General features: G+C 42.4%; 2 protein-coding genes across 2 annotated transcripts in view; both read right to left on the reverse strand.

Annotated features, from left to right (window-relative positions):
- LOC122840376 (protein kinase C iota type-like) overlaps nt 1-18208 on the reverse strand; it is a 67578-nt gene extending 49370 nt beyond the window's left edge. Inside the window, exon 1 of the mRNA XM_044132730.1 lies at nt 17682-18208. Coding sequence (XP_043988665.1) covers nt 17682-17768 — 87 coding nt within the window. The 5' untranslated portion in view covers nt 17769-18208. The remainder of the gene's footprint in view (nt 1-17681) is intronic.
- Nucleotides 18209-19098: 890 nt separating this feature from the next.
- On the reverse strand, nt 19099-26077 carry LOC122840052 (sterol 26-hydroxylase, mitochondrial-like). Its single transcript, XM_044132172.1, has 9 exons — nt 25549-26077; nt 23919-24100; nt 22514-22713; nt 22235-22432; nt 21293-21456; nt 20961-21127; nt 20787-20868; nt 20177-20377; nt 19099-19461 (listed from the first exon to the last, which is right to left on the reverse strand). The coding sequence occupies exons 1-9, from the start codon at nt 25759-25761 to the stop codon at nt 19348-19350; spliced, it is 1521 nt and encodes a 506-aa protein (XP_043988107.1). The 5' UTR covers nt 25762-26077; the 3' UTR covers nt 19099-19347.
- Nucleotides 26078-26849: the final 772 nt, after the last annotated feature.

Below are 26849 nucleotides of genomic sequence, written 5' to 3' on the forward strand. Positions count from 1 at the left end.
CCACAGGTACAAAACACTGGAATGAAATGGCTTAATGACCTCCACCTGGTGTAGATCAGTTCTCCAGAACCTTAATTATTCTATTCAGGTGTGGTGCAGCAGAAGCACATCTAAAAGTTGCTGGACTGCAGCGCTCGAGGCCTGGAGTTTGACATCCCTGCATTAGAACAACAGGACCAGGCATCAATCAATGGATCAGGAAAATGCTGAAGATTTTACCTCTGGAACGCAAAACAGCTCCAAAAAGAGAAAGGCGAATTATCTGAAAACATTTGGAGACCCTTCTGGAATTTTGTTGAAGAGTGGACTTGTCTCAAGAAGAAGAAGCCAGTTAAAGACGAGATAAATGTCAAACCATAATGTTAAACAAAGGAGCCTCAGCAGTGACTATTGTCTCCTTTATACTAAAACGAATTTATGCAGATTTATATCTAAGAGGCCGTTTGTTGGTCTTATTTATTCTACTGGTTATGCGGCAATAAAAATATTGTTGGAAAAAAAAATTAAATCACATGTGGTGACAGTGGAGAGCAAAAACTCCCCGTTAACAGGAAGAAACTTCCAGCAGAACCAGAACCAGAACCAGAACCAGCAGCCATCTGTCAGTCGACTGGAGGTTTGAGGAAACAGAAGAACTGAACCTGCGCTGTACCAGAGGGGCTACATGCTAGTTAGCATCTTCTACTTCCTGTTTATTCCAGCCATGCGTAGCATCAACATGATGACATCACGCTTTACAAAGCCGGTTTGATTCTCTGAACCATTTCATGGAAACACAGAAAATTTGCATTTTTACGACATTTTAAAAGTTTGATCAGAATGAAACCAAAACTACAGTTACTGTAAAAAGTCAAAGGTAGTAACAGCTCCTCCAGTGGCTTCATCTAGGAGAGAAACAAGTAAACGGGTCGAGAGAGAGTTAGGAAGCAGTAGCAATTCTAATGAAAAGTTGAGTGGAAGAAAAATAACCAACAGAGATAAAAGAACAAAGCCGTCTACCAGAACATTTCAGATTTCTTTCTGCTGATGATCCTCATGGAGGATCTTTATTTCCCAGCAGGCCTTGGTACCAGCTTTAGTTACCATGGTGACGGACAGAATCTGGAGGTCCTCATGAAGAGGAAGATGAAGACGAGCTCAGCAGGACCTCAGGCTGTTCCCAGCTGTACCTGCAGCGCCCTCTGGTGGCCACGAGGCAAAATGAGCCCAGAGAGCAGCAGAAACAGGAAGCAGTGATGACAGAGGGGGGCGTGTCCTCACATGGGTTGGGTGGGGGTGGAGGGTTGTTGACACAGAGAGGAAACCCCCCCCACCACCACCAGGGACACACCCTGCCCGCTCTGACTCCCCTCGGCTGAAACAATGCCCCCCTCAGCTCACATGTACTGAAACGTTTTCTCTGTCCTCTGAAGGAGCTTCAGCCAACCAGCACAGAGCTCAACGCCGCCCCCTGCAGGCCGCCTGCAGCCACAGCATGAAGGGAAACCAACCAGAGCAGAAACCAGAGCAGGAGACGACAGAGGATATAATATACAAGTTTCCCTTTCTGAATTCAGGGGCATAAACTGAAACGTTTCAAGCCATAACTTCTTGTAATGTTTATTATTATGACTCACAAATATATCAAATCAATACAAAGGATGTTTTAAAGAGAAATATTTGGCTCCTGTGAATTATGTTCACTTTTATGTAATGTTTGGTTCTGGTGTCTCATCTTCCTCTGTACAATACTCCATAGCAATTTCGCTAATACACTAATCTGCTAATCTGTTAGCACTTTAGCCAACTTAACTTCAGATAAATTCTTCTGTATAGATTCTAAAGAGCTCATTTATTTGGCCGTTACAGACTTTGAGATAAATGAACATCAAAATTTGAGTTGAAGTTTTGGTTGTCGACTGAAAATTCATGCTCTTATTCTGAAGGTGATATGGACACAAATGTGAATGTGATATTTTTTATTTTTCTCAATAAAAAAGAGAAAACATTTTTATTGAGAAAAAAAAAATCTCTTTTTCCCCTCAGACAGTAGAGAGCCAAATATAGACATAAACACAGTAACTAAAGGTGTTATAGAACATGTTCATGTCAAAATTAAATCGTTGGGCAGGCGCGATAGTGAAAGTATTGATTTAGCATTAGCTTCCGCTAAGTAGCCTAGCTAAGCGAAATAAATCCAGAGCTGGAAACTAGAGATCAGGCTGAACTCTGACCTTAACCTTCACATAGAGTGGGCCCTCTATCAGCTGAAGAACATTTCCAGGATCTGCTGTTGTCATAGCAACCTTCCAGACCTCTCACATCTTCTGGTTCTGGTTCTGACTCAGAGCAGAACCAGAACCAAACCTGGAGACGTAGCATTCAACTTCTATGCACCACTAATCTAGAACAAGCTTCCAGAAAACTGAAAAACAGCTGAAACACTGAGTTCCCGACTGCTACAGCAGCAACTACTTGGATGTGATATTTAGTAGACGATATTAATAATTCTTAAGATGCAGGAGCTCAAAATGAGCAAAATTCTCACAATATTCAGCAAGAACAAGACAGGAAGTTAACACTGCATCATTATTCCTAATATTACAGGCAGATGTCCAGTAAAGTCTGTATACGTGTGTGTGTGTGTGTGTGTGTGTGTGTGTGTGTTAGCACAGCATCAGGGTGGGAAGACGTTAGCAGTGACCTCAGAGAAGCAACTGTTGCTCCAGAGAGAGGCTCGACGTTTTCCAGCTGCTTTTAGAAAACAGAAATCTGAACAAACTGAGGATAAAAATCGAAATCATTTCCAGCAGTCGACCTTCAGCCTCTCAATGCGTCACCGCTGTACCTGGCTGCTGCCGCTCCTCAGCTTCCAAAACGGAAAGATGCAGAAGAAGAATTTTGCCCAACTGAAGACAATGTGGAGGCACCAGTGAAGTCCTCCCATCCTGTCCTGGACCCGCCCGGTTCTGCTCGTCTCACCGGGAACGAAAACAGGACACTTTCTGTCCAATTAAAGGAAAATCACGTCTCTTCTCCTGCAGCATCCCTCCTTCCAACCAGCCGTCCGTCTCTGGATGCAGCGACATTAAGGACAGAAATGGGCGGGGCGGGTTGGGTCGGGCAGAACCTCCTGGTACGGAGCCAGGCACTTAGAGTGATGGGAAAAGGCTGGGGGGGCAGAGGGGCGTCTGCAGTTTAATGTAGAAACGACGGCGCAGGGAAACGAAGGAGTGTTTTAATCTGGAATCAGTCCAACCCGCCTGATGGAGCCAGAACAAATGATACAGAACCGCCTTCTCACCGAACCCACAACCAACCGGATCCAGGTTCTGAGAAAATATTTAATATGTTTATTTTTAAAACACTTTCTACATACAAGACTCCAGAGCTGGAACTATAGATGCACCGATCCAGTTTTTTCACTTCCGATACCGATACCGATATCTGAGTATCGGTCGATACAGAAAAACAACCTAACTGATTTAAAACGTTTCCTGTTTTTTCAAATACAGACATAAATGAACTAAATTAATTTGGTAACATTACAGAGCAATTAAATATAGTTTTCAAAGTTTGGCCAAACATGTAAAGACAAATCAGGAATCAGGAGAATAACAACCAAAGTAAAATAAAGAAAGAAACAAAGTAACAAAATTTAACTGCACAAACATATCTTCTTTCAAATGGTTCAGAAAGTTTAATTAGGTATTCTAAAAATAAAGTAAAATAAATAATAGAGCGCAGAACTAGACTGAATAGATCGTCACAGATATCCAAATTATTGCCAATATCGGGACCAATACAGATCAGATCGGTTAATCTCCAGCTAGGCCCTTAGTATGAACTCACTTAGTAAATCTGTCGCACAGCTACATCCGCTAACGACCGCTAACATTTTAACATCCGCTAACATCTGCTAACATTTTAACATTTGCTAACATCTGCTAACATTTGCTAACAGCAGCCGCTTCTCTCAGCCAATCAAAGGTTAATTTCTGCTTCAAACTGATCTGATTGGACGTTGGAAAAGACCGTCACTGTTTACTGCAGTAAACGTAACCAGTTGCTGTTCAGCTCCTGAACTGAAACAATCCTGGCAAACAGACAAGGAACCAAACTGTTGTCTTCCTGTTCTCTGCAGGACAAACAATGGGTTGGTTTCGGCCGGGTCACACCGGGCCGGCTGAGCGCTCAGCCTGGTTAGATCAGAGGTCACGGGGTCACAGGTAATTGTTCCCCTCAGAACAGGAAGTGACCAGTCATGCTGTCAGAACGCGAGTCTGCAGGTGACGACATCATCGGGTTAACGGGAACCGACTCCGTCAGGCAAACGGGTCAGAAAACATCCATAAAAACGGCCATCAGAACCAGAACATCAGAACCAGAACATCAGAACCAGAACATCAGAACCAGAACATCAGAACCGTCCATCTGAGAACTCGACTGAAGTCCAACCGTTTTCTCCATGTTCATTCATTTCAAACTTCAAACTAAACAATTAGCCTCAAACTAAATGTTTAGTTTATTTAGCTTGAGGTAAATATTTACCCTCCAAATAAGTAACTAACTTACTAACTAATTATTTAGCCCCCATCTAAATATACAGTTTGCTAACTAAATATTTATGCTAAATAGCTCTATAGCAAACCAAGCATATAGTTTGGTATCTTAATGTCTAGTTTTCTGACTAAACATTTAGCTCTGAATATTTAGTTTGAACTTGTGAAAATTAAAAATTAATGAATAACAGTGAAAAATTGACTTTGAAACATAAACGTTTTCATTTCTTTTCCTCTTATGACAAACTAAATAACCAAAATTATTGTTAATTTTTAACTTTTTCCTGTTTTCTTGGAGGCTGTTGATCAAAAAAAAAAAAAAAAAACGATTCCAGAAATCTTTTATGCTCGTTGCTAAAACCAGTTTCAAAACAATCAAGAGCATCAGTCCTGACGCGGTGTTGTCGGGTTTGACCCCTGACCCCTGACAGACTCACCAGCCAGAGGGACATCGCTGAGTTGGGTCTGAAGAACCAGGAGCCGTTATTCCCTCCACAGATCCAAAGCCGATGGACTGGGAGCACTGGGACGCACTGACCAGCGCCAGCCCAGCAGTCTGGCTCCGATCCACCAGCTTCCTGAGCTGCATTGTTCCAACGGCGCAGAAGGAAACACGTGAGCGCCGTGGAAAGCTGGAGTCAAGAGATCACTGCATGGAAAGTGGGAACAACCAGAGGCGATTGTTTTCTCTGATCTGCTCCAAACGCATAAAATCTGTTGAACCCAGAGAAGTCCGACAGGTTGGTCCAGACGACAGCAGGTCCAAACCGTTAAATGGTAGAAATAACATTTTATCAAGTTCAGACTCCAAAACATTTACATCCAGTCATTTTCCTCAGTCAGAAATTAACAGCACTTCTTGTGTTTTCTGTTTTTTTAAGTCCAGACTGGAAACAGCCTGATGTAGATTCAAATGATTCCAATGACATTTTTCTTTGTTGCAACTTTTCCATCAGCAACCAACTTTACACCATCTTCACTCTTCTACTTTTATCATTAAGCCAATAAAATAAGCCAGCAGCTGACGGAGGCGGTTTGTGTTCATGCATGTGGAATGGATCCTGAACAATCTGAAAACCTGAAGAGAAACATCCAGGATTCATTCCTCAGAAAGCCTCCAGAAACGGGAGCTTTCTGTGAGCTCAGAGCGCTCACTGCCCCCTGCTGGTCACTGCAGACACTGCAGGCTCTGTGTTTCAGTCACAGGCAGCGGTGGAAGCAGCTGCTGCTCTTACAGAAATAACTGATACCTGATAAGCAGACTAAATTAGTCATGAAGTCTGTGAATAAAGATCAGATGTAACGCTGCACACGCTCTGGTTCTCACATTTTCTGACTAATTTAACTCATGATCTGATGCAGACATGGAGAAAAAAAACAAAACCGAACAGGTGAATCCAGGAGCCTCAAGAGAGAAAAATTACATTTATTTGTTTCAAATTGTTTATATGGCTAGAAATACATTAAGAGATGTCAATTATTTAATTCCTTGATCATATTTTCCTCTCTAATTTTTGTACAGTTTAGTTAATGATTCCCTGTTAATGATTAATCAATTACTAAACTAGCCGATTATTGCAAAAATTGCTTCTTCACAGTTAATCCGATTAATATTTTCAGCTCAACACCAGAGTTTCATCTCTGTCTCTACAGCCCTCAGTTAGCAGGTTAAAGGTTAAAGGTCATGACCCTCAACCAGTACGGCTGGTTTGAGTGGCTGAAACAAGATGGCCGCCGGTCTGAGGTCTGACTGGTAATGCTGAGGAAGGCGCCTCAGACATCAGAAACCCACTGACCAGCGCCACGCGTCTCCCAGCATCCACCGTAACCACGGCGATGGTTCATTATCAGCATGTAATTTGAAAGGAGTTTGAAAAGTTTGAGTTTATTAAGAAGCAGCCATCAGGTCCTGATCAGGAGCTTCTTCCTCAGTAAAACGTCTTTTTCTCAACATTTTAAAATCGTTGTTCTGGTGATTTGTGTCTTTATTCAGATCATAACATCTCAGCATCTGAGATCAATTAAGCACAATTAATCAAAAACAATCATTTTCGTTCAAAAACTTCTTGCTGCCAGATTCTTGAACATCTGTCAACATCTGGCACCAAATCAGATCCACTGAAACCGTTTCCAAGGTGACGCAACAACTGCTTTTCTCTCCCAGCCCAGTGACTCTGTTTACGAGACTGAAGGTCAGAATGAGGCGACGCCGAACCAAACCGAGCTCAGGGTCAGAAAAATCCACTTCACTGTCACTTTGAGACACTGATGGACCGGCCTGGACGAGGACCGTCTGTCTGTCTGTCCGTTTGTGTCTCTGTCTGTCCGTCTGTCTGTCTGTGTCTCTGTCTGTCTGTGTCTCTGTCTGTCTGTCTGTCTGTCTGTCTATCTGTGTGTCTGTCTGTCTGTGTCTCGTTGGACGGGGACAGACAGAAACCCACCCAGACTCCAAACAAACAGCCTGAAGTTGGATTCCTCCTTCCTGATGAAAGAGCTGCAACGGTTCGGTTTCTGACTGCAGGAGGCAGGAAAAGACGGAGAGGACTCCCAGACTGACCGGACCGGAAGCAAAAGCAAAAGCAAAAGCTGCTGCTGCTGGTTCTTCTTTTGTTTCAGGAAATATTTTACCTGCAGCAGGATTGTCCTCCTGAAATCTGTAGAATATTGCAATTTCTTTTTGAATGGATTAATTGACAGAATAATTTATGCAAAATAATTTTTAGCTGCAGCTCTACATTCATGATCAGTTACCATGACGATCTGCATTTGTCCTCTCAAACGCAGCTGTTCTCAGCGTACGACAGACAAAACAAATAAACCTCGTATTAGTTATACAGTGTATCGAGTCACGGTTTAATTTAACTCAAAGTTTAAAGAACTCCCCGTAAAAAGTTATAAATATCCTCTGTATGTCCTAATTAAAGTATCTGGAGCGGCTGTGCGTTCCCCGCTCTGTTGGCTCCACACAAACACCGACGTGCCAAACTCTAATCTCACCGTCTAATTTTAATCTGCACTTGTGTTTCAGGCATGGCCACGCCGCAGATTAGCAGCAGTAAAATAAAAACACACCAAATGACAAAGAGACGAGGAACACGGCAGAAAAGAGGAAGAGCAGGAGAAAAAGAAGAGAAAAGAAGGAGAAAAAGAAGAGAAAATGAAAAAAAGAGGAGAAAGGAAGGAGAAATCAGGTGGAGATAAGCTGTTCCTGATAACGGCTCTGTTAAAGTAACGCGCTCCGTTGGTTCCAACACTTTATCTAAATATACGACTGTTTGCTCCTTTGTTGCTGCCAGACTGTGAGGTCAGAGATAAAAAGCTGCTGGTCTGTTTATTAGAGAAAAGCTTCTCCAGCATCAAATACCTTTTATTATCCAACTTAAATAACACAAATATTTTTAAAATATGTCGTTAAGAGACAGAAAGACTGAGGCAGAGCTGCACAAACAAAGACTGAATCTTTTTGTCTCGTTTCCAGATGATATCTTCACAATAAAACAACATCCAGGCTGTTTCCAGAGCAGCAGAGAGAGTTCTCACACTGTTCTGATGGAAAATACGTTTCTGTCCTCACATCGTTTAGAAAAGTTACTGCAGCAGCAGCAGCAGCAGCAGCAGCAGCAGCAGCAGCTCAGGACAGACGAGTTTAACGGATGAAGGAGGATCTGGGACCAGAACCTCCTTCATCCATTAAACTCGTCCGTCGACAGAACCAGGACCAGAACCAGAACCCTGTGAAATATATGAATATTTCACAAAGGACAAACGAAGCAGCATGAGGATAGAAACAGAGAAAGTTCATAATGACGCTGAGAGACCCTGAAGGGAGGAGGCTCTGATGTCAACAACATGATGAACTTATGAGGATTTGAGCAACTTGAATCATCTAACTAATGGAAAACAGACGCAACAAATTCCAGTCATGAGACTTTAACCCAGAAAGAATCAGTCAGTTTTCAGCTGAACGTGGCAGAACGGAGCCTGGAGAGTTAAAAACACGAGCTGCTGGAGGGGGAGGAGGCTGACGTCATGACAGACAGACAGACAGACAGACAGACAGACGGACTGAGAGACAGACAGACAGGGAACTAATGACTCAGCAACGTCATTTATCAGAGACGTATTTATCTGCTGTGGACTTTATTTCTTGGGAAATCAAAGTTTCTGTGGAGCATTAAAAGGCTTCATCCATCAGACTGAACACTGTCATCATTGGGGTGTGCTGTGGTGGTGTAGGGGACAGCGCAACCCACATTTGGAGGCCCTCAGTCTTCGACGCGGCCGTCGCGGGTTCGATTCCCGGATCCGGCCGACATTTGCCGCATGTCTTCCCCCCTTTCCTGTCAGCCTACTGTCATATAAGGGACACTAGAGCCCACAAAAGACCCCCTGGTGGGGAAAAAACCCAATATCATCATTATTATTATTATCATGTTGGCCTCAGAGAGTCTATTACCTTCCTTAGCAGTTGTGTGTTCGTCCAATTGTTATGTGAACTTTTAAAATGCTGGGAAAATGGAAATGAGAATTAGGAGTGTTTCCGTCTGCTAGCTTGAAGCAAGTCAACCAGATGTTGACGCTACACCGGCTGGAGAACAGGAAGTAGAGGTAGAAACTAGCATGTAGCAAACGTCTTAGCCAGCAAATGAGTTTTTATCGCTCGCTTTAGAGCATTAAATCTTATTGGAAAAGCCAAAACTCCCCTCAGCCAAGCAGCAAAACTTTTAAGAAAAATTTAGAAAGTTATTTTTAATTTTCTCTGTTACATCAAACTACAGTAATCCCTCGTTTATCGCGGGGGTTACGTTCCGAAAATGACCCGCGATAAGTGAAATCCGCGAAATAGAAAACTTTTTTTTTTTTTTTTTACAATTAGCAACTATTACATGTATACAAATACAGTGACTGACGTGTAGGCCGTTTCACTGCTCTTCAGACTGGGCCGCTGCATCCTGACTGCGCTCTGCAGTGTTCTCTTCTTCTGAAGCCCGCGGTGCAGGTGTGTTTGTTCGGGAGAAGAACATAGTGATAAGCAGCTGTTGTCGCTCTTTTTTCTTCTTTGCAAAAAGATCCTTGTACACCGACATGCCACCATCGATTACGTTGGAGAACTGTAATGAACGGCTCATCAAAGGGTCCCATTCCTCAGCTACTCGCTTAAGTTCAGTGGCCATTCGCACCATGGTTGCTAAGCGACCAAGCGTTAGTCCTTCCAGTAATTCGTAGCATGTTTTGATACAAGAAGCGGGAGTGAGTTTTTAGCGAATCAGAATGCAGAGCGCAATGCACCAAAAAAAAAAAAAAAAAAAAAAATGCACTATGAAAATCCGCGAAATAGCGAATCCGCGATAAGTGAACCGCGAAGTGGCGAGGGATCACTGTACTTCAAAATATAGACTGAAACACCACTAATCCGCTAAAATGCTAACAGGAAAGCTAATTCTCTAACTAGCGCTAAAGTTGAAGATGTTCAGAACACTTAGCTTCCCATAAATACATTTCCCAAACACCACTAACTAAAACGTTAATTGTGCTAACCCCAACGTGCTAACCATAAACATTAGTCATTCTAACGCTAACGCACTACACCACAATAATAATTAGATAATGCCAAAGCAATCATTTCAACCACGTTGGGAGCCATCATGTGTCAATGAAATGCTATGTATCATTAGCGGATGGTTATTTTGAAGTTAGCAGTTTAGCATTAGCTTCTGCTAAATGTTTTAATGGAACTTTAGCATTACCTGCTGCTACATAAAGTATTTTTATGGCTCTTCAGCATCAACTTCAGCTAAATGCGATGTTTTGAAGCATTAGTGAACTACTCTTTACGATTAGCGTATTAGTGTTAGCGCAGCCACAGTTTCCCTCTCAGTCCAGTAAGACGAGCATTCCAGTATGAATACCTCTGGAATTCCTCTGCAGCATCGGAATGTGTTGGTGTGCAAACCGCTCCTCTGCAGGACCAGTGAGGGCGAAGCAGCAACAATGATCTGCCTCAGCTTGTTACAAGGCTTGGTGTTCAAGTAAAGAGAGGAAAATAAATCCTGGGGTCTTTTTTCACGCCTGCATTCAGAGGAAATGTAGCATGTCAGAGGGGAGATTTATTACGTACCCAAAACACAAAACTTCTCCTGATGATGAAAACATGATTGGGCGACGTGGGAGCCCGACTAACTTCTGCTCCACCGTGACAGCAATTACCCTCACAGCCCCGAAGCATCCGACTTTTCCTGAAAAAGTCCTGAAAGGAAGAAAAGGGAACCACGAAAAATCAACAAAAGACATTTTGAAGGAAAAGGGATGAAATGTGGGCGAGCGGAGCTGCCTGTCCATCACTGGAAAGTGCACTGAAAGGCTACAAAAGCCCCCAGAGAGAGTCTTTGGGGGGCTTTTCAACGTTGCCAAGAGCAAATGCTTCATCGCCCTGCCAAGTATCAGAGAGAAGACAAGAAAATTCCTCCCACACATGGAGAAAAATCAACAAAACTGGAGGATAAAGGCCACTTTCAGAGGAACACAAAGCCATAGGAGCCGCTGGTAGAGGGCCAAACAGAGAGAGAGTGTGATGTAGCAGCGATGCTACACGGCTGGAGGAAGCTTCTGATTTACATTTTAAAAAGCAGACATCACTGTGACTGAAGTGAACATGCAGGCACTTCATGCCTTAATCCATCATCTGACCGCCAGCCTGCTGAATCAGAGTCACCTTAAGCAGCTCAATGAAGCGTCTTTATTCCTGATTCCACAGGCTTCCTGGACGATGTTCCGCATCAACGACTCGACCAAACAAATAATCCTTCATCGGATTCTCCAATCCCATGAATGCAAAACAGCCGACTTCGACTCCGAGAACAAATCCAAACTCATCGAATCGACGCTTCCTGTTGGTCTGAGATGAACTCATTCATCTCATCTAATCATGGCAGAGATTTACCGCTTCCACACAGCCTTCACACTGCTTTCACACAGCCTCCATACAGCCTTCACACAGCCTCCATACCACCTTCACACTGCTTTCACACAGCCTCCATACAGCCTTCACACAGCTTTCACACAGCCTCCATACCACCTTCACACTGCTTTCACACTGCCTTCACACAGCCTTCACACAGCCTTCATACAGCCTTCACACCACCTTCACACAGCCTTCACACAGCTTTCACACAGCTTTCACACAGCCTTCACGCCACCGTGGACAGGTCTGACCTGAGGAGGTCAACCTTCTGTCAAAAGAAAGTAAATATTTGTTTAAAAAGGAAAGAAATTTGTTGTTTTTTTATCAAATCTAGAATAAACACACAAGTGGCAACAAAAATAACATGAATGGTTCCTTAAAAATGTATTTAGACTCAATTTAAGAATAAAAATAATGAGTCTTCCTGCCAAAGTACATTCGCTGAAACACACTGGCTGAAGAGGTCAGCATCTCAGACAAACAAAAGGAAAAAAAACAAAAACAAAAGAAATGCAAATCACTGAAAAACAAATCACAGGAAAAAGACACAAAAGGGAAAATGCAAAATAGAAGTCCTCCTAACCACTAGGGGGAGTCTGGAGTTGGTTAAATTAGCTGCTGTTCTATGATTGTAGGAAGACGTGAAATATAACGAACCTTTTTGTTTAACCTTCTTCTTAGCATCACCTCTGTTTCCAGCTGATTTGCCGGTTGCCTCCCCCTAGTGGTCTGGAGGACTTCAGTTTCCCTGCAGGAAGTTTGAATTCAGCATTTTTCCTTTCGCTTTCATTTTTCTGTTGCATTAATTTTCAGGTCAATTGGAGTTTCCATCATTCATGTGTTTTCACACCTATCACAATAGGCAATAAATCAATTAATAATGATAAATTAAGACGAGCGTGATAATTTCCATTTGGGTAACAGTTGCTACGGAGACGCTCCCCTGTAATGTCATTGGAAAGCTGCCATTTTGAGAAACGCTGCAAAATGACATCCAGCCCACACTTCCTGCCACTCCTACCTGTTTTTCCCATCTAAGAAAAATTATTATTATTTTTGAAATGCAATTTTGGTTACAGAGACGTCTTAATCCATTTTAATTATTGTTGTTTTCTTTGTTTATTTTGGATATTTAAGATGTTTTTCATTTCGTGTGTTAAATGTTTATTGTGAATTAGAGTTTTGCTCTTTCATTGGACAAACATTATTATTATTGTTGTTATTATTGTAAAATGGTCTCAAAATGACAATATTATTATTTATTGCAACAATAATTTACTGACATCATAATCTGTTCTGACAGACCTCATGGTGACCCTTCAGTGTAACTCTGGGATGTTCGGCGGCCATTAATGAAGCGTTTTTATTACCTTGGAGAAATTATTTCTCTCATTTCCACACATCAAAAATCTAAAACCATAAACTGAAACATTTCTCCAGAGGTCGGTTAAACTTGACCTCTGAACCCCCCCCCCCCAGCAGACCAACAGAGGCGGCGTTGTTCTGCGGCGTGCGGCCGCTCAGCGCCGCCGGGCCGAGGGGAACCACCGGCCTCCCAGGGACGCTAACAGAGGACGCTCTGTGTCCCGAACGGTAAAACATCCGCTGGAATGCAGCGAGGGCCGCAGGTGACGGCGAGTTCACTTCATACCTTCATGTCCAACCCAGGAAAACCCAAACCGGCCGCCGGCCGCCTCACACCGCGGTGGGAAACTCAAACTGATGGAACCAGGAACACATGAACCTTCAGGTGTTTCAGGCTGTTAATCCTCATTATCAAACTACGTTCAGCCAATCAGAGCTCAGGTTCTGGAGGATCCACATCCTGGACGATCTCATGATCCGATCTCTGATATTTGAGGCACGACTCGATTCAAAATCAATTTTCAGTTGTAGACGATTATTGATAATGATTCCATCTTCAATCTATCGGTGAGTGAAGGATCCTCATGATCTCCTCCAGTCCGCGTTACATTAAACTCATCCTCCATTTTGGTTTAACAAAGCGTTCAGTGAGAGCGCCCCCTGTCTGCAGATTTTAACTACATGATAGTCTTTGTAGTTATTTAGTGAAGAACAAATAAAAATAATTACAGAATGAGGACAGAGGAAGCGGACTAGTTGAAGAGAAATATCAACATTTCTGCATGAAACACAGTAATCAACCTTCTGACCAATCACAACACGCCTCTGTACCAGAGCTTGGCTCCGCCCATTAGCCGTGAAGTTCAAGCTTCATTTTCACACAGTAACAGTTCTGTCCAGATCAAACGGTGGCTGCATGGCGACTTATGATGCAAAACATTTTGAACTGTCAATCAATCAATTAATCAATCAATCAATCAATCTAACAGACTAATAGATTGTTTGAAAGGTCAATGGTCAGGAAAAGAGCAGATAACATCTCTGCAGATCCCACACATTCTGGACATGAACTGTTTGGACTTTAACCTGCAGGGCGGCGCCACAGACACAGTTTCTTCCCTCAGTCCGTCCATCCAGCTCTGATTTATAAATATATTTCTGCACAATCTTGACCAATCAAGCAGGTTCTAATGACAAAACAACCAAAAGTGCAGAAGAAGAAAATGTTGAGGTGATGAAATAATCCTGTAAAATAATTTTATTTACAGTTCCATCCAGTTGTCTTAAGATTTCATTTGACAAGTTTATTGTTTAAATGTTGTTATAATACAATGACACAGAATAATTAAGCTCTAAAACATTTTTATAGGTTTTCCTTCAGAAAGTTTGTTTTTGTTGTTTTAGTCTCCATCTAAACAGGACGCAGTTCGATTATTACGTTGTTACATTCAACTGGATTCTGATTTCACTGTCTGGTAGTAAAACAAGAAACAATACAAGAAAAACTCCAGTCTGGTGCATTTTAATCAACACAAGCAGATAATTAAAGCATCAAACCTCCTCCAGAAAATGACTGATCCAATATAAATAACCTGCATAAATAAAAGTTATTGTTCATTTTGCTCAGACAGGAAGCGAGCAGCTTGTCCTCCGATCAGCGATCGCTTTTATTTGAACGATCAGCTGCTCAACATTTGACACCAGAGTTTCAACCTGCTATTCTGAGCTGGGAGCGGCTCGCTCCAGTTCACTATGGAGCAGAAACCAGAAACAATTTGGAGCCGTTAGCATCAGAATCAGCCTTTAGCTCCAATTAGACCTTAAAATCCAACAGCAAGCCCAGATTTACTGATCCGAAGTAAAAGCTCTGCTGCCGTCGGCCTCAGCCAGCTGTTGGTCGGCGTGCAGGACCCTCACAGCTTCACGGCTCTGAAGGAAACACACTGAGGAATGCTACACACACCAACACACACCAACACAACCTGTGCATTGTTGGAGACAGTGTGTGTGTCCACCGTGTGCAGCAGGAGAAAAACGAACTGAGAGAAAATCTGCTCTTTGAAACTGATTATTGAAAAATAAAAAGTAAATCAGGAATTACTGTTAGAACTTTTTTATATTGTTTTATTAACTTTTAGAGGCACATGTCTCGTTTTACCCAGGAAAACAAACTTAGAGGTTAATTTATTTTTTATTAAAAGTCTAAAGTTCTGAATACATTTTGTTTAACTCAGTTTTCACATCCGTATTTAAACTGAAATGTTTTTTCCACCTTCAATGTTTATTTTTCCTGAACAATGCAACAGTAAATGGGAATTTCCTGATTGGCTCAGAGTTGTGTAAAATCAGGTGCGTTAAAATAGTCCAGAAATGACGAAACGTCTCTGTTCTGAAAATCTGTAAAACTCAGAACAAACCGCAGTCTGAGTGGAACAACGTTTAACTTCTGGAGAGAAAATAGACTTTCAGCTGCTTCCATCCACCACTCCATCACTCCGTTTTATAAAATATTACAGACACATTTTTGCAGGAAAAAACGGAGTTGTGATGTCATCAGAATCAAACCCCAACCAGTTTGGTGTTCAAAACGTTACATCATAACTCTTTGGTAGCTTCTAGTAAAGCAAGTAAGTAAACCTTCGTTTATTTTAAGATATAAGTGTTTCACAATAAACTAATTAAACAGTCCAACAGCCAAGAGGAGATTTTAAAAAACAAGAGAACTCAATAAAAAAGAGGCAGCATTATGTATATTCCATAGGATCATTTTATAGCACAATAAAATAATTATGTTACTTTATGTTGATATAAAATCCTCTATACATGAAAGTTGGTGATTTGAAATGGGGTCTGTGTCTCTTTAAGAACCTCCTGTTCTTACTGAGTAGGAGGTTCTTAAAGAGACAGGCAGCGCTTTGTGTATGCTCCATGGCAACCTCTATGGTTACCATGGAGATCAAAGGATTTCTCAAACAAGCATGAAAGAATCAAAGCAACCCTCCAGGTATGTGTCTGATGAGGGACTAACAAAATAACGTGACGTAAACCTGAAAAGTGTAGATTTCACAGGATACTGCCCCTTTAAGGATCCAGTCTCATCTGGCAGCAGATTTTCTACAGGGAGAAATTATGCCGACTCTTCTCAATAATCCCTGCTGGGATAGATGTGTATTTATAATAAAATCAGTCAAAAGCTTTTCCTCCTGATGTCTTCAGGAGTCGCTCGTCTCTCTTCTTGTTTTTGGATAAATTGTTGATCACATATCGTCTGTCATGCAAACATCCACATATTTATGTTTCCACGTTAAAACAAGCTGAAACACAGCAGCGCCAGTCGGAGCGGCATTCCCACCAAACCCGGCCAGACTCCGGATCCCTGCTGGGACGTCAGCCGGGTTTACCGCAAACCGCACGGAAACATCAGCTCTGAGCTGAACCGGCTTCACCTGGACGACAACGCAGCTGAACGCCACGAGAAGACGGAGAAACATCAGAGGATCAAAACAGACGGAGGGGAGATGAAACAACCAAACCAACCCAGGTCCACCAGCTGTAATCAGATGGCTCTGGGATCAGATAGATCTGGGATCAGATGGATCTGGGATCAGATGCCTACTAACGGCTGCAGGCAGGAAGTGGGACTCTTCCAGCTTCCTTTCACTAAGGTGAACAGTCTACCTGGTCTACCTGCCTCCCACACAGAACCAGAGTTAAGATGGAGGCATTAGATCCTTCATTTTTTTTCCCCAGCTGGTCCACGACTCAGTTCAGGAACCTGGAGACAGTCTGAGGAGAAAAACCTACGATTTGACGGGGATCAGAGACGAAATGGACTTAAAGTTTTATTATTCTCCCAGAAAAAGGTTGGGATCGATTTATGGGCAAAACAAAACATGTTCATCTCATTTTCTGCTCAAAATCATTCTTAGGTCAGGAGGTTTTAGTCGGCCTCAAGGTTTACACTTGGATGTCAAAATGGCCACAAACAGATGAGCAATTATACAACCAAACAGCTTCGAAAAGCAGAAGTGGAGCCTCCTGCACAACCAATCAGAATGCAGCAAGTGATTTCTGGATGGCAAGACAACAACAAAACACTTGTGTTGTGTTTTCCAGCAGCCATTGTGCAGCGCATAAGGTGAGAAAACAGGGTTGCTAAGTAACGGGTGGAGCTCTGCTGTGGTTGCTAAGTAACAGAGCAGTGCCACTCAACAATCGGGATCTTTTTCTAGACCCCAAAAATTCTTTAACTTATTGCCCAAAACAACTGGCTGCTTTTTTAAGTGCCCAATGGAAGAATAATTTTTTTTATTAATATATCATATTTAAAGTTTTAGTATGATATTACGCAGTATCATACTGAGAAGTGATGACAAGAACTATTTATTACATAAATACAGAAATAATGCTCTTAAAATACATTTTTACTGAGTTTCATTAGGACTCAGTCACATAAAGAAGTTTTATTTATATCACTAATCTTCACATGGTGACCATATTTAGGATTTATTAAGACTTTCAATGAACAAACACTGGAGAAAACTGTAAAAATATCATTCCTAACAACGGGGGCAGTTTTGGGGAGTTTAAGCGTCATTAATTGAAACCTATCGTAACAATAAATCAAAATTCTCATTATGATCAATTTATCACGTTGAATGCCCACCTCTACATGGGAACATGATTGTTTCTGCTTAAAGGTCCAAGAATTGGACTTAAAAGCAGTTAAACTTTTTAACTTAAAGTGAACTTTTGATAAAAACCAGATGACCAGATTAAAAATGGCTTTCCTGAAACTTTTGCAGCTTCCTCACCTCCTTCTTCTTCTCGTCCTCATGCTGGTAAAGGGGCATCTGCAGAAAGTCCTCTTCGCAGCAGATGAAGCTCACCGTGCATCCCATCCGAGCTCCTCCACAGACCCATCCACCAGAGCGGCTTCCTCCCGGCCTCTCGCCCGGCTCCCCGCGGCTCCCTGCGGCTGTAGGCGGCCAGGAATCAGGACCTCATTGCGGCCGAGCGGCCGGCGGCCTGCCCGGCATCACTGCGCTGGAGAACCCGATCAGCCCTGCGGGGAAGTTTCCAGGTGTTTCCGCAGCTGCTCCGCCAGTCTGAGGGAACAAACAGGTAGTCTACAGACTGAAGCTGCAGCGACACTCACTCACCTTTACGTGTGTCCCAACAAGTCGCTCCCTGATTGGCTCTTCGTGCTGTCGCTCAGGATCAAAGCGTACATGTTGGAGAAGTTTTAAAAAGCTTCTGGTTACTTTAACTACCAGCTATAAAACTAAACCACCGTCCTCTTTTCATATTTTAAATTCAGCTGAATCTGTTAGTCTGGACTCAAATATTGACTCCGAACATTTGGCCCTGAAGTTCAACTGCTTGTTGAGCAACACCGCCCCCTGCTGTTTGCTTCAACACAAAGCAAGTCTACTGACGTTACAGTCAAACTTTGGCAACAATCTGGATTATTTAGCCAGAAGAGAAAGAATGGAGGATCATTTTTCAGTCAAACTTTCACCATGATATTCATATAAGTTCCACAATTAGAAACTAAATATTTAATTAGCTAGCTACATATTTTAATTAGCGAGAAAAATATTTTGTTTCTTAATTATCTTCCTTACTATTTAAATATTTAGATCCAAACTAAATATTTACTAAGCAAAATATTTAGTTCGGAATGTAAATACTTAGCTCTAATCTAAATATTTATTTAGCAAATTAAATATTTATCTCCTAGCAAGATATTTTTCTATTGAACATGCTTAGAGCTAAATATCTTATTTAAAATTATTTAGCTAGCTCCAAATGTTTAGCTAAAAACTAAATATTTAGCTTAAAAATCAGTATTTGTATCAATATTTAACCAGTTCAGTGCTGATTAGATTTTAGTTCATTTTAGCAAACTCAAAATATTTAACTTGAAACTAAATATTTAGCTTTTTAACTAAAGATTTAGATTCAAACTAAATACTTGGTTTGCTAAGTAAATATTTAGTTAGGATTTAATTATTTAGTTGGTTAACTAATCAAGCCTGCAGCCTCCTAGGAGCAGATTGTTGCTCTCATGGTCCACAGCTGCTTGTTATGTAACAGCAGATCAGATTGTTTAATCTTCAAATTCAGTTCCACGTATTTTATAAACAGCGTTTCTCTCAGCACTTTGCTCGATACGGGAAGATGTCTGCCTGATCTCAGCTGCAGCTGTGATGAAGGTTAGAGCAAAACCACAAGCACACAGATTTATTTAGTGTTTTACATAAAGTGAGCAAACAAAAACAAAAACATATTATTTACAACATAAGCCATATAAAAACTCAGATAGTTGATGGTTCATCCACAGGAGCTGGAACTGATAACAGTAAAAACATTACAGTAATAAATGAGAAAGAGTCGTTAGTTTCTCCAGTGAAGCTGTGGTTATGCAGTAATCACACGGCCCAGTCGACCCGGTCGGACTCAGTCAGGTCTGGTTCTTCATCTGTCCACAAAGTGCAGGTCCAGCTGTTTGTCTGGAACCAGAACTGTACGATTGATGCTTTTCAACTCTCCGGTCGACGAGTTTGGCTTGACTTCAAAGTGACGAATCAGCTGGAAGTAAATAAAAATAGTGAAGCTTCATTTTAATAATTTTATGTAACTTCAGAAATGGATGGATTGGTGGAAAGTTGAAGAATTGATTTCAGAGATTCAGACACCAAGTTGATCTCGTCTGGTGTTGAAAGGTTCTGGTTCTGATCTGTGGATCTTGGAGTTTATCTGTTCCTGTTTGTGACGTTTCATGCCTCAGTGGATTTCTATGGAAGCTCATCGGTTCTGAGTTAAATTAAAGCTTCTTATTAGGTTTTATTTTGATCTGTTGTCTGTTTCCTGTTCCTCAAACATTCACATTTTATTTAGGTTTTTTCTGAAGATAAGGATAATATTGCCATGCAGATTATCCTGCTTCATTCCACAACGTTCTGTGTTGAGAAAAGGTCTTTATTTCTCCCAGCAGGCAGCAACAGTTTATGAGAATCAAACTCTATGCAGACGACACTCCGCTCTATTCATGTTTAATGTTAAAACATCATTTATAACAGATTCCAGGGTTGGATTGTATCTGAATCCAACCGGGAATCAAGAATCAATCAATGTTCCTTATCTTAGCTGGAAGCTTCGCTCACATACCGGAGTTGGTCACGGCGTTCCACAGGGTTGTGTGAAAGGACTATTTAACGTTTTATGATACAATTCTGACTTTCTAATCTTTCTGGAATCAGTACCTTTTTAAGCTTCTTTATCATGATGTTGCATCGTTTGTTACCTGAAACAGAACCAAGTACATCTCCAGTTCTGCGATCCTGCGACCAACGCAGCCTCGAACGCCGTGGCCAAACGGGATGGAGCCGAAGGCGTTGGGCCTCTGGCGGCCGTCACGGAGCCATCGCTCCGGTTTGAACCGGTACGGTTCTGGGAAGATGTTCTCATCATGACTGATGGCGTAGTGGCAGAACGTGAAACCAGTCTGGAGGAAGACGAGTCAAAAGATTCAGGAAGGTTAGCACGGCCCATTTCAACCTGCCAGAAGACATCCACCCAACTTAAACCTTTACACCGACAGTCAGTACTAGTGTTGGGCCTCCATTTGACTCAAACGGACTGATCTGGACGCCATCTTGCTGATGTCACAAAAGGTTACTTAAATTTGAGCTTGGTAAACATTCTGATGCCGCAGATTCACATGTGGATAACTTTTATTCTCACCAGCTGGTCAGGAAAGAAGACTTTTAAAACATTTAAATTATAAATTAAAGATCAGTTGTTTGAGAAGCCAATGACCTTTAATTGTAATGTTTCTCATAGATCTTATAGATATTCACAGTAAATATGTGCAAAATATATAATACTGGGTTATAAAGAAGAATCAGACCCACTTTCTTTGGAAACTGATATCCACCAACAGAAATGGGTTTCTCTGTAATGATCCGTGCGTTCATCGGAACCACAGGGTACATCCTGTTGGAGATCCGTTCAGCAGATTGTTAACAGGGTGTGGTTATTAGAGTGATTCTTGTTAGAAACACCAGAGTGTCTCCATGCTGTCTGACCTCAGAGTTTCCTTGATCACGGCTCGTAAAAACGGCATCGCAGTGACGTCTGCAGCGCTGGGGATCCGGTCCGCCGGTACCAGAGAGGAAACCTCCTCATAAAGTTTGTTCTGGGTTTCTGGGTTCCTGGACAGCTGGTACAAAGCCCAGGTCAGGGTGTTGGAGGTCTTTGAGACAGAAACACAGACATGCAACCAGAAAGTAGCTTTAATATTAATACCAACAAAGTTAATAAACACCAAAACGTTCCTGGAAAGAGCTGTAGGCGTCAGAAATACTGAAGCGAAGCAGTGAGCAGGATGTTGACCTGTTCAGGACCTGTGTGTGCGTACCGTGTCCACGCCGGCTAACAGCAGCTCCGTCACGCTGGCGTAGACGTCCTTACTGCTCATCTGGGTGTTGGACAGGAGGTACGTCAGATATTCACCCTCCACATCCTGGTCGCTGTCCACTCGCTGCTGGATGTCCTCCAGCTTCTTGTCAATCAAAGTTTTAGCTACAGGAAGAGCAAATGAAGCTTGGGATTGTTTCAGTCTCTTATTGTTAGTTTTGTTTGATCAGATTCTCTTTCTGTTGGATTTAACTGAACTAAGAGTTCAGGTAGAGTTTACACCAAAAATCAACTAATATTCTTATAACTGCCTGTTTTAATTGTTTAAACACCAAATAAACCTTAATATGAATCAATGCACACGGTGGAAGCCGTCTTATTGTAGACATTTACATATTTACAACATTTACATTTTCCTCATTTCTGCTCTCAGTAGTTCAGCCAATCAGCTCCCAGGCAAACGAATGACCATTCATGTATTTATGATGTTATGGTTAAAAACCCTCAGCTGAGCGTCTGCGTCTCACTCAGGATGTTTCTGGAGCGTCCTCAACTCTTACAAACACATCCTCGCCTACGGCAACCCAAAAGTGCCACAAGTTTTCACCTTTAACTCACATTTGGTTGAAAAAAATCAAGCAAGTCAGGATTTCATAAAATAGCACTAAATCCATCCTGAAGGCTGTTTTTACACCATTTGATGAACAACCTGTGTTTATTCAGGTGACTGAAAGCTGCTTTCTGTGTTCAGCATAGTGTTCAATGTTTAATGACCTGAATAAAAGCTGTTGGTTTTGTCGGCAATCAGACCGCAGTGTGATATTATACAGCCTCCTGACTTATAAACTGCATCTCTTGTGAGACTTTTTATTACAGACATTTGGCAGCAAAACGTGGTGATTTATCGGTTTGCGACGCTCACCAGTTGTTTCCTCCAACTCACCGAAGCTGAAGATGCCCTCCCAGCCGGCGATGTAGCGCCCCCAGAACGGCAGCAGACCGCGGCTCCACTTGGGCGTTATCACCACAGCCATGCTGTTGGAGAACATCTGGGCGATGGAGTTTATGAATTCTTGGGTTCCGGCAGGAATTTTCTTTTCCAGGCAGCCGAGCCGAGTCTCAAACAGGATGGAGGCGATTCCTGGGCGACAAGATCAGTTAAACACCAAATTAAAAACCACTTGTCAGAGTACTGGTTCTGGGAATGACGTTTGCTGCATACCCTCCAGAGAAAACAGATACAGCTCATTGGAAATGTCAGGAACCAGGTCGCCTGTTGGGCTGCAGAGACGCAGACGTTTGATCCGTTTGATGAAGTCTGTCACCACGGCGTTGATCACCTCGTCGTACTGAGCTGAATCCCTGGGATGGAGCATCCGCCTGTTGAGAACCGCCCTCAGCTTGTACCAGCGCTCGCCTTCCCTGCAGCACAAACAGCTCATCACATTTTCTAAGAGTGGAGAGAAAATTAATACCAAGCCCAAAGCTGACAGTCTGTTGGTGATGTTGAGTGAATTGTGTTTTTTTGCATATCTTGATGTTTAGATTTGCATGTCAAAATATATGAAATGTTTTCCTACGCACTAAAAGGATATTTTGGTCAAAGTGGTGCGAACACAGCGCCCTGAGGAACTCCACAGCTCAGATACATTTACAGCAGAAACACCTTTCATAAAAAAAGATGAAAAAATGTTTGATTTGATTAAACCAAAGTTTAAACACAATTTACAGTTTTTACAGAACTGCCAGTTTTAAGTGTTTTCACACCTGACAGTGTGATAAACTCGTTTGATTGGGGAACAAAGTTGCAACATTTGTATCTTTTTCCGCGGAGCAACCTGTTCCCCTCCTCGCCTGTGGGGGCGCTGCACCAAGAGCAAATGAAGGAAACGACACAAAAACATCCAACATGTTTTTCTTTCAGTGTGGAAATATTGAGACAAGAGTTTTGCATTTAAAAAACATGTAGACATTAATATTTCCACAGTTCATTATATTATTTCAATACAACATGTCATTTTCAGAACTTCACTCTGCATCCAAGAAATGGCGGGAATAACCATGGCAACCAGTGATAGGAAGTTCTTTAATGTGTTTCATAAATAAAAATCAAGACTGCAGACTGAGATTTAAATCAAGAATGCAGTAATTGTGCTTTGCCTGCAGGTGGCGATAATGTCGACTAAACCAGATTTAAGAGAAGATCCTAAAACTCTGCTCTCCATATTTTCTTTGACAGTCTTCATCACTTGTATTTATTGTAAATTTTCTCAAAAACATTTTTGTCATTTTTGTAAATTTGTCAAAAACATTATATTGACGCCCACTCCGACCTGCAGGTGGCGGTATTTCTTCCTACCACCACTCTGCTGCCTCAGCCTGACCTGATGTCAAGTTATCTGTGATCGATGTGTTAAGCTAGCTCTTCAAGGTCTTAAAAAATAAAAATGTTTGTGTGTCCAGTCTACCTGATTTTTTTTCTCTTTTTTTGATTGTGGAAGGAAAAAATGTTTAAAATTCTGGTCATTGAACCTCTTTCAGTTCATCCTTTATTCCTGGAAAGCTGTTTTACATCCATCACAACAGTTTAGTTTGGTTTTTACAAACTGGATGCAGTGTGTGTTTACTCTGTGAAGGGTCCGTATCCGAACCCCCTCATGTCTCGGTACTCCGTCCACAGAGTCATGTCTCCTCTGGACGGAAACTTCTCGTCCTTCCTCAGCAGCTCCTCCAGCAGCTCGGCCGTGTTCACCGACACCGACTTCAGCCCGCTCCAGTATATGGGTCCATACAGCTGCTTCTCATACAGCTGAGAGGAAGAGAACAGAGGGAAACCCGATCAGACCCGATCAGACCCGATCAGACCCGATCAGAATCTGATCAGACCCGATCAAACCCGATCAGAATCTGATCAAACCCGATCAGACCCGATCAGACCGAATCAGAATCCGATCAGAATCCTGATAAAAACCTGTAACCTGACCTCAGCTGAACGCTCCCAGCGTTCCCAGCGCCCTGGTGGTTGCCATAGAAACTAGGGCTGCACCGACCCACTTCTTTCCCTTCCGATACTGATATCTGAGGTTTAGTATCTGAATCGATTTAAACATTTCTTTTTTTCCAAACAGACAGAAATTTACTGAATTACAGTTTTATTTACTGGTTTTGCACCAGAACAGAACAACAAAAAACACCAACAGCTTCAAAGTTTGGTCAAACATTAAAACAACTTTAATTTGTTCAGTCAGTGCAGTGAGCGATATAACAATGTAAAATAAATTATAAAGCATAAAAAACATAAAAAAAAATAAACTGCAACAAATGTTTCTTCTACATGTTTCAGAAAGTGCCGTTAGGAATCTAAATATGATGTAAAATAAATAACAAAACACAGAGTTATACTGAATAGAAAAGTATAACTCAGAAAGATCGTCACGGATATCTAGATTTATTTTCTATATCGGGCCGATTGCAAATGACGTAAAGCTACTAAATTTAGATCAGCTGCTCTGGCGGCCATTTTCTCTTCGGACAAACGGTGAGTTGTTTTGGGGAAACGTCTGAACAGTTGATTTTGTTTCTGATTGGTGTGATTTAGGTTATCAATATGCACAGTTTAATTTTTTGTTGACTACAAATAAACTCCAGCTGCAGAATCGTTTCATTTGACACAGAGCCGGTGTAGCGACAGAGAGCTCCTCAGGACAGGAGGTCTAATCGATTCACAGGCTTTTACAAACTGATATTTAATTGGAAAATGAACTGCAAGGCATTGAGGAGTCAATATTTTTATATTTTATTACTTGGCGGGAACTCAGACAGAGTAGTGCTAGCAACTCTAGCTAACAGTGTCAGTAGCCAGGATGAAAACCTGCCTTTCAGCCATCGCTGTTTTCTCTCTCTGCATTTCAACCATTGTTCAGGTTTCTCCACACTGAGCTTCTGCATCAAGGAATATGGAAACAAATCTCCAGGAACCTTACGTTCTGTTTGCTTTGTTTGCCCGAACATCCAGTAGTGACGTCATTAGCAATGGGATCGGTGCGTCTCCAATAGAAACAAAGGTAAAACTACCTGAGCAGCATTTGCTTTGGTCATGAAAAACAACTGCATGACCAAAACCTGCCCTTGTTTTGGTCATGCAACATATCTAACGCCAACAGAACCGTGCTGTCGGCTTCAGATTTGTTGGCACCAGGATGTGGAAGCGCTTCAGGCTTTGGCTGCAGGTGTGAAAGCTGCAGAGCGGTCAGGTACCTGCAGCTCATGCAGACGGTTGTAGTAGCCCTGGACCAGCATCCTGTAGAGCATCTCCCAGTCGCTGACCCGGGGCAGGTCCGAGGCGGTCCGAGGCTTGTCCTGCAGGGTGGGAGCGGTCCGGCACCGCTCCCGGCGGCAGCAGACCCGGCTCCATGGCAGCAGTCCGCCACTTCTCCCTGACAGCGCTCTGCTCAACAGCCACGCAGCCATGGCAGGAGGCGAGTGGAAAACACGCGGATCCTGTTACATCCAAGCTGCTGAGGCAGGGAGGGGTCGGTCCGGAGCACGATTTAACCCGTCCAGATCTGAAGACACAAACCACAAAGGAAGGAGTCTGAGGAAATGTTCAGTTTTCTCTGGTTTAAACCCTTTTGAGTTGTGTAATCTGTCCGGACGGACTTATTGTGAAACGTCTTAATAAGCCAATCTGCTCCCAACAATGAAGTTGGTTTCCCTTTTAAGGGAACAGCCCAGCATGTGAAACCTCCTCTCTCTGGATTACACAACCTCTGGGGCTGAGCATGAAACACCAGCTGCTGACAGCAAAACGTCCGACTGATTAGACAATCTGAACTTTCCTGAACTTGGAAGCCTTTATGCTGAATACCAGGCTGAACTGTTTCATAGTAATGTCTTCAAGGAACTGCACCAGTCCTGCACTGCGAGTGACTCATCTTCCTGCTCAGAGGATCTCTGTTGGTGTGTGTGTGTGTGTGTGTGTGTGTGAGTCTGTTGGCACCTGCACACCTGTTGGTCATTTCCCTCATTAGGCTCAGGATGACCTGATGGTTGACCTTCCCAGATGTGCACTAGCCGTGTTTCTATCCACGTTAAAAAACTTTTGCCAAATAAATTCTGATGAAAACTTTCCCATCCACTGGAGCTCTGTGCCTTACCAGAGGCACAGAGCTCTGACTAATTAAAGTAACTTGGTGATCTGGTTACCCTGTTCGTCCATGAAGCTAACGCTAATCTGTTCATGCAGATTATGATGCTTCATTCTACAATGTTCTGAACTGAGAACGAGTCGATAATCCTCCATCTATCAGCTCCCAACAGGAAACAGCAGCAACCGAGTATCTGACTCTACGAAGATGGATGGATGATGGATGATGGATGGATGATGGATGATGGATGATGGATGGATGATGGATGGATGGATGATGGATGGATGGATGATGGATGGATGGATGGATGATGGATGGATGATGGATGGATGATGGATGATGGATGGATGGATGATGGATGGATGGATGATGGATGGATGATGGATGGATGGATGGCTGATGGATGGATGA

This window comes from Gambusia affinis, linkage group LG11, assembly GCF_019740435.1.
Source record: "Gambusia affinis linkage group LG11, SWU_Gaff_1.0, whole genome shotgun sequence".
NCBI classification, from domain to species: Eukaryota; Metazoa; Chordata; class Actinopteri; order Cyprinodontiformes; family Poeciliidae; genus Gambusia; species Gambusia affinis.

What these genes read in the sequence shown, in the direction of transcription:
- LOC122840052 (XM_044132172.1), bottom strand. Translation starts at nt 25,761, where the DNA reads ATGGCTGCGTGGCTGTTGAGCAGAGCGCTGTCAGGGAGAAGTGGCGGA. An exon ending in ACCGTCTGCATGAGCTGCAG is followed by an intron (nt 24,101 to 25,548) that starts GTACCTGACCGC and finishes TCTTCCTCTCAG; the next exon opens with CTGTATGAGAAGCAGCTGTA. An exon ending in TGTTAGCCGGCGTGGACACG is followed by an intron (nt 21,128 to 21,292) that starts GTACGCACACAC and finishes TCTGTCTCAAAG; the next exon opens with ACCTCCAACACCCTGACCTG.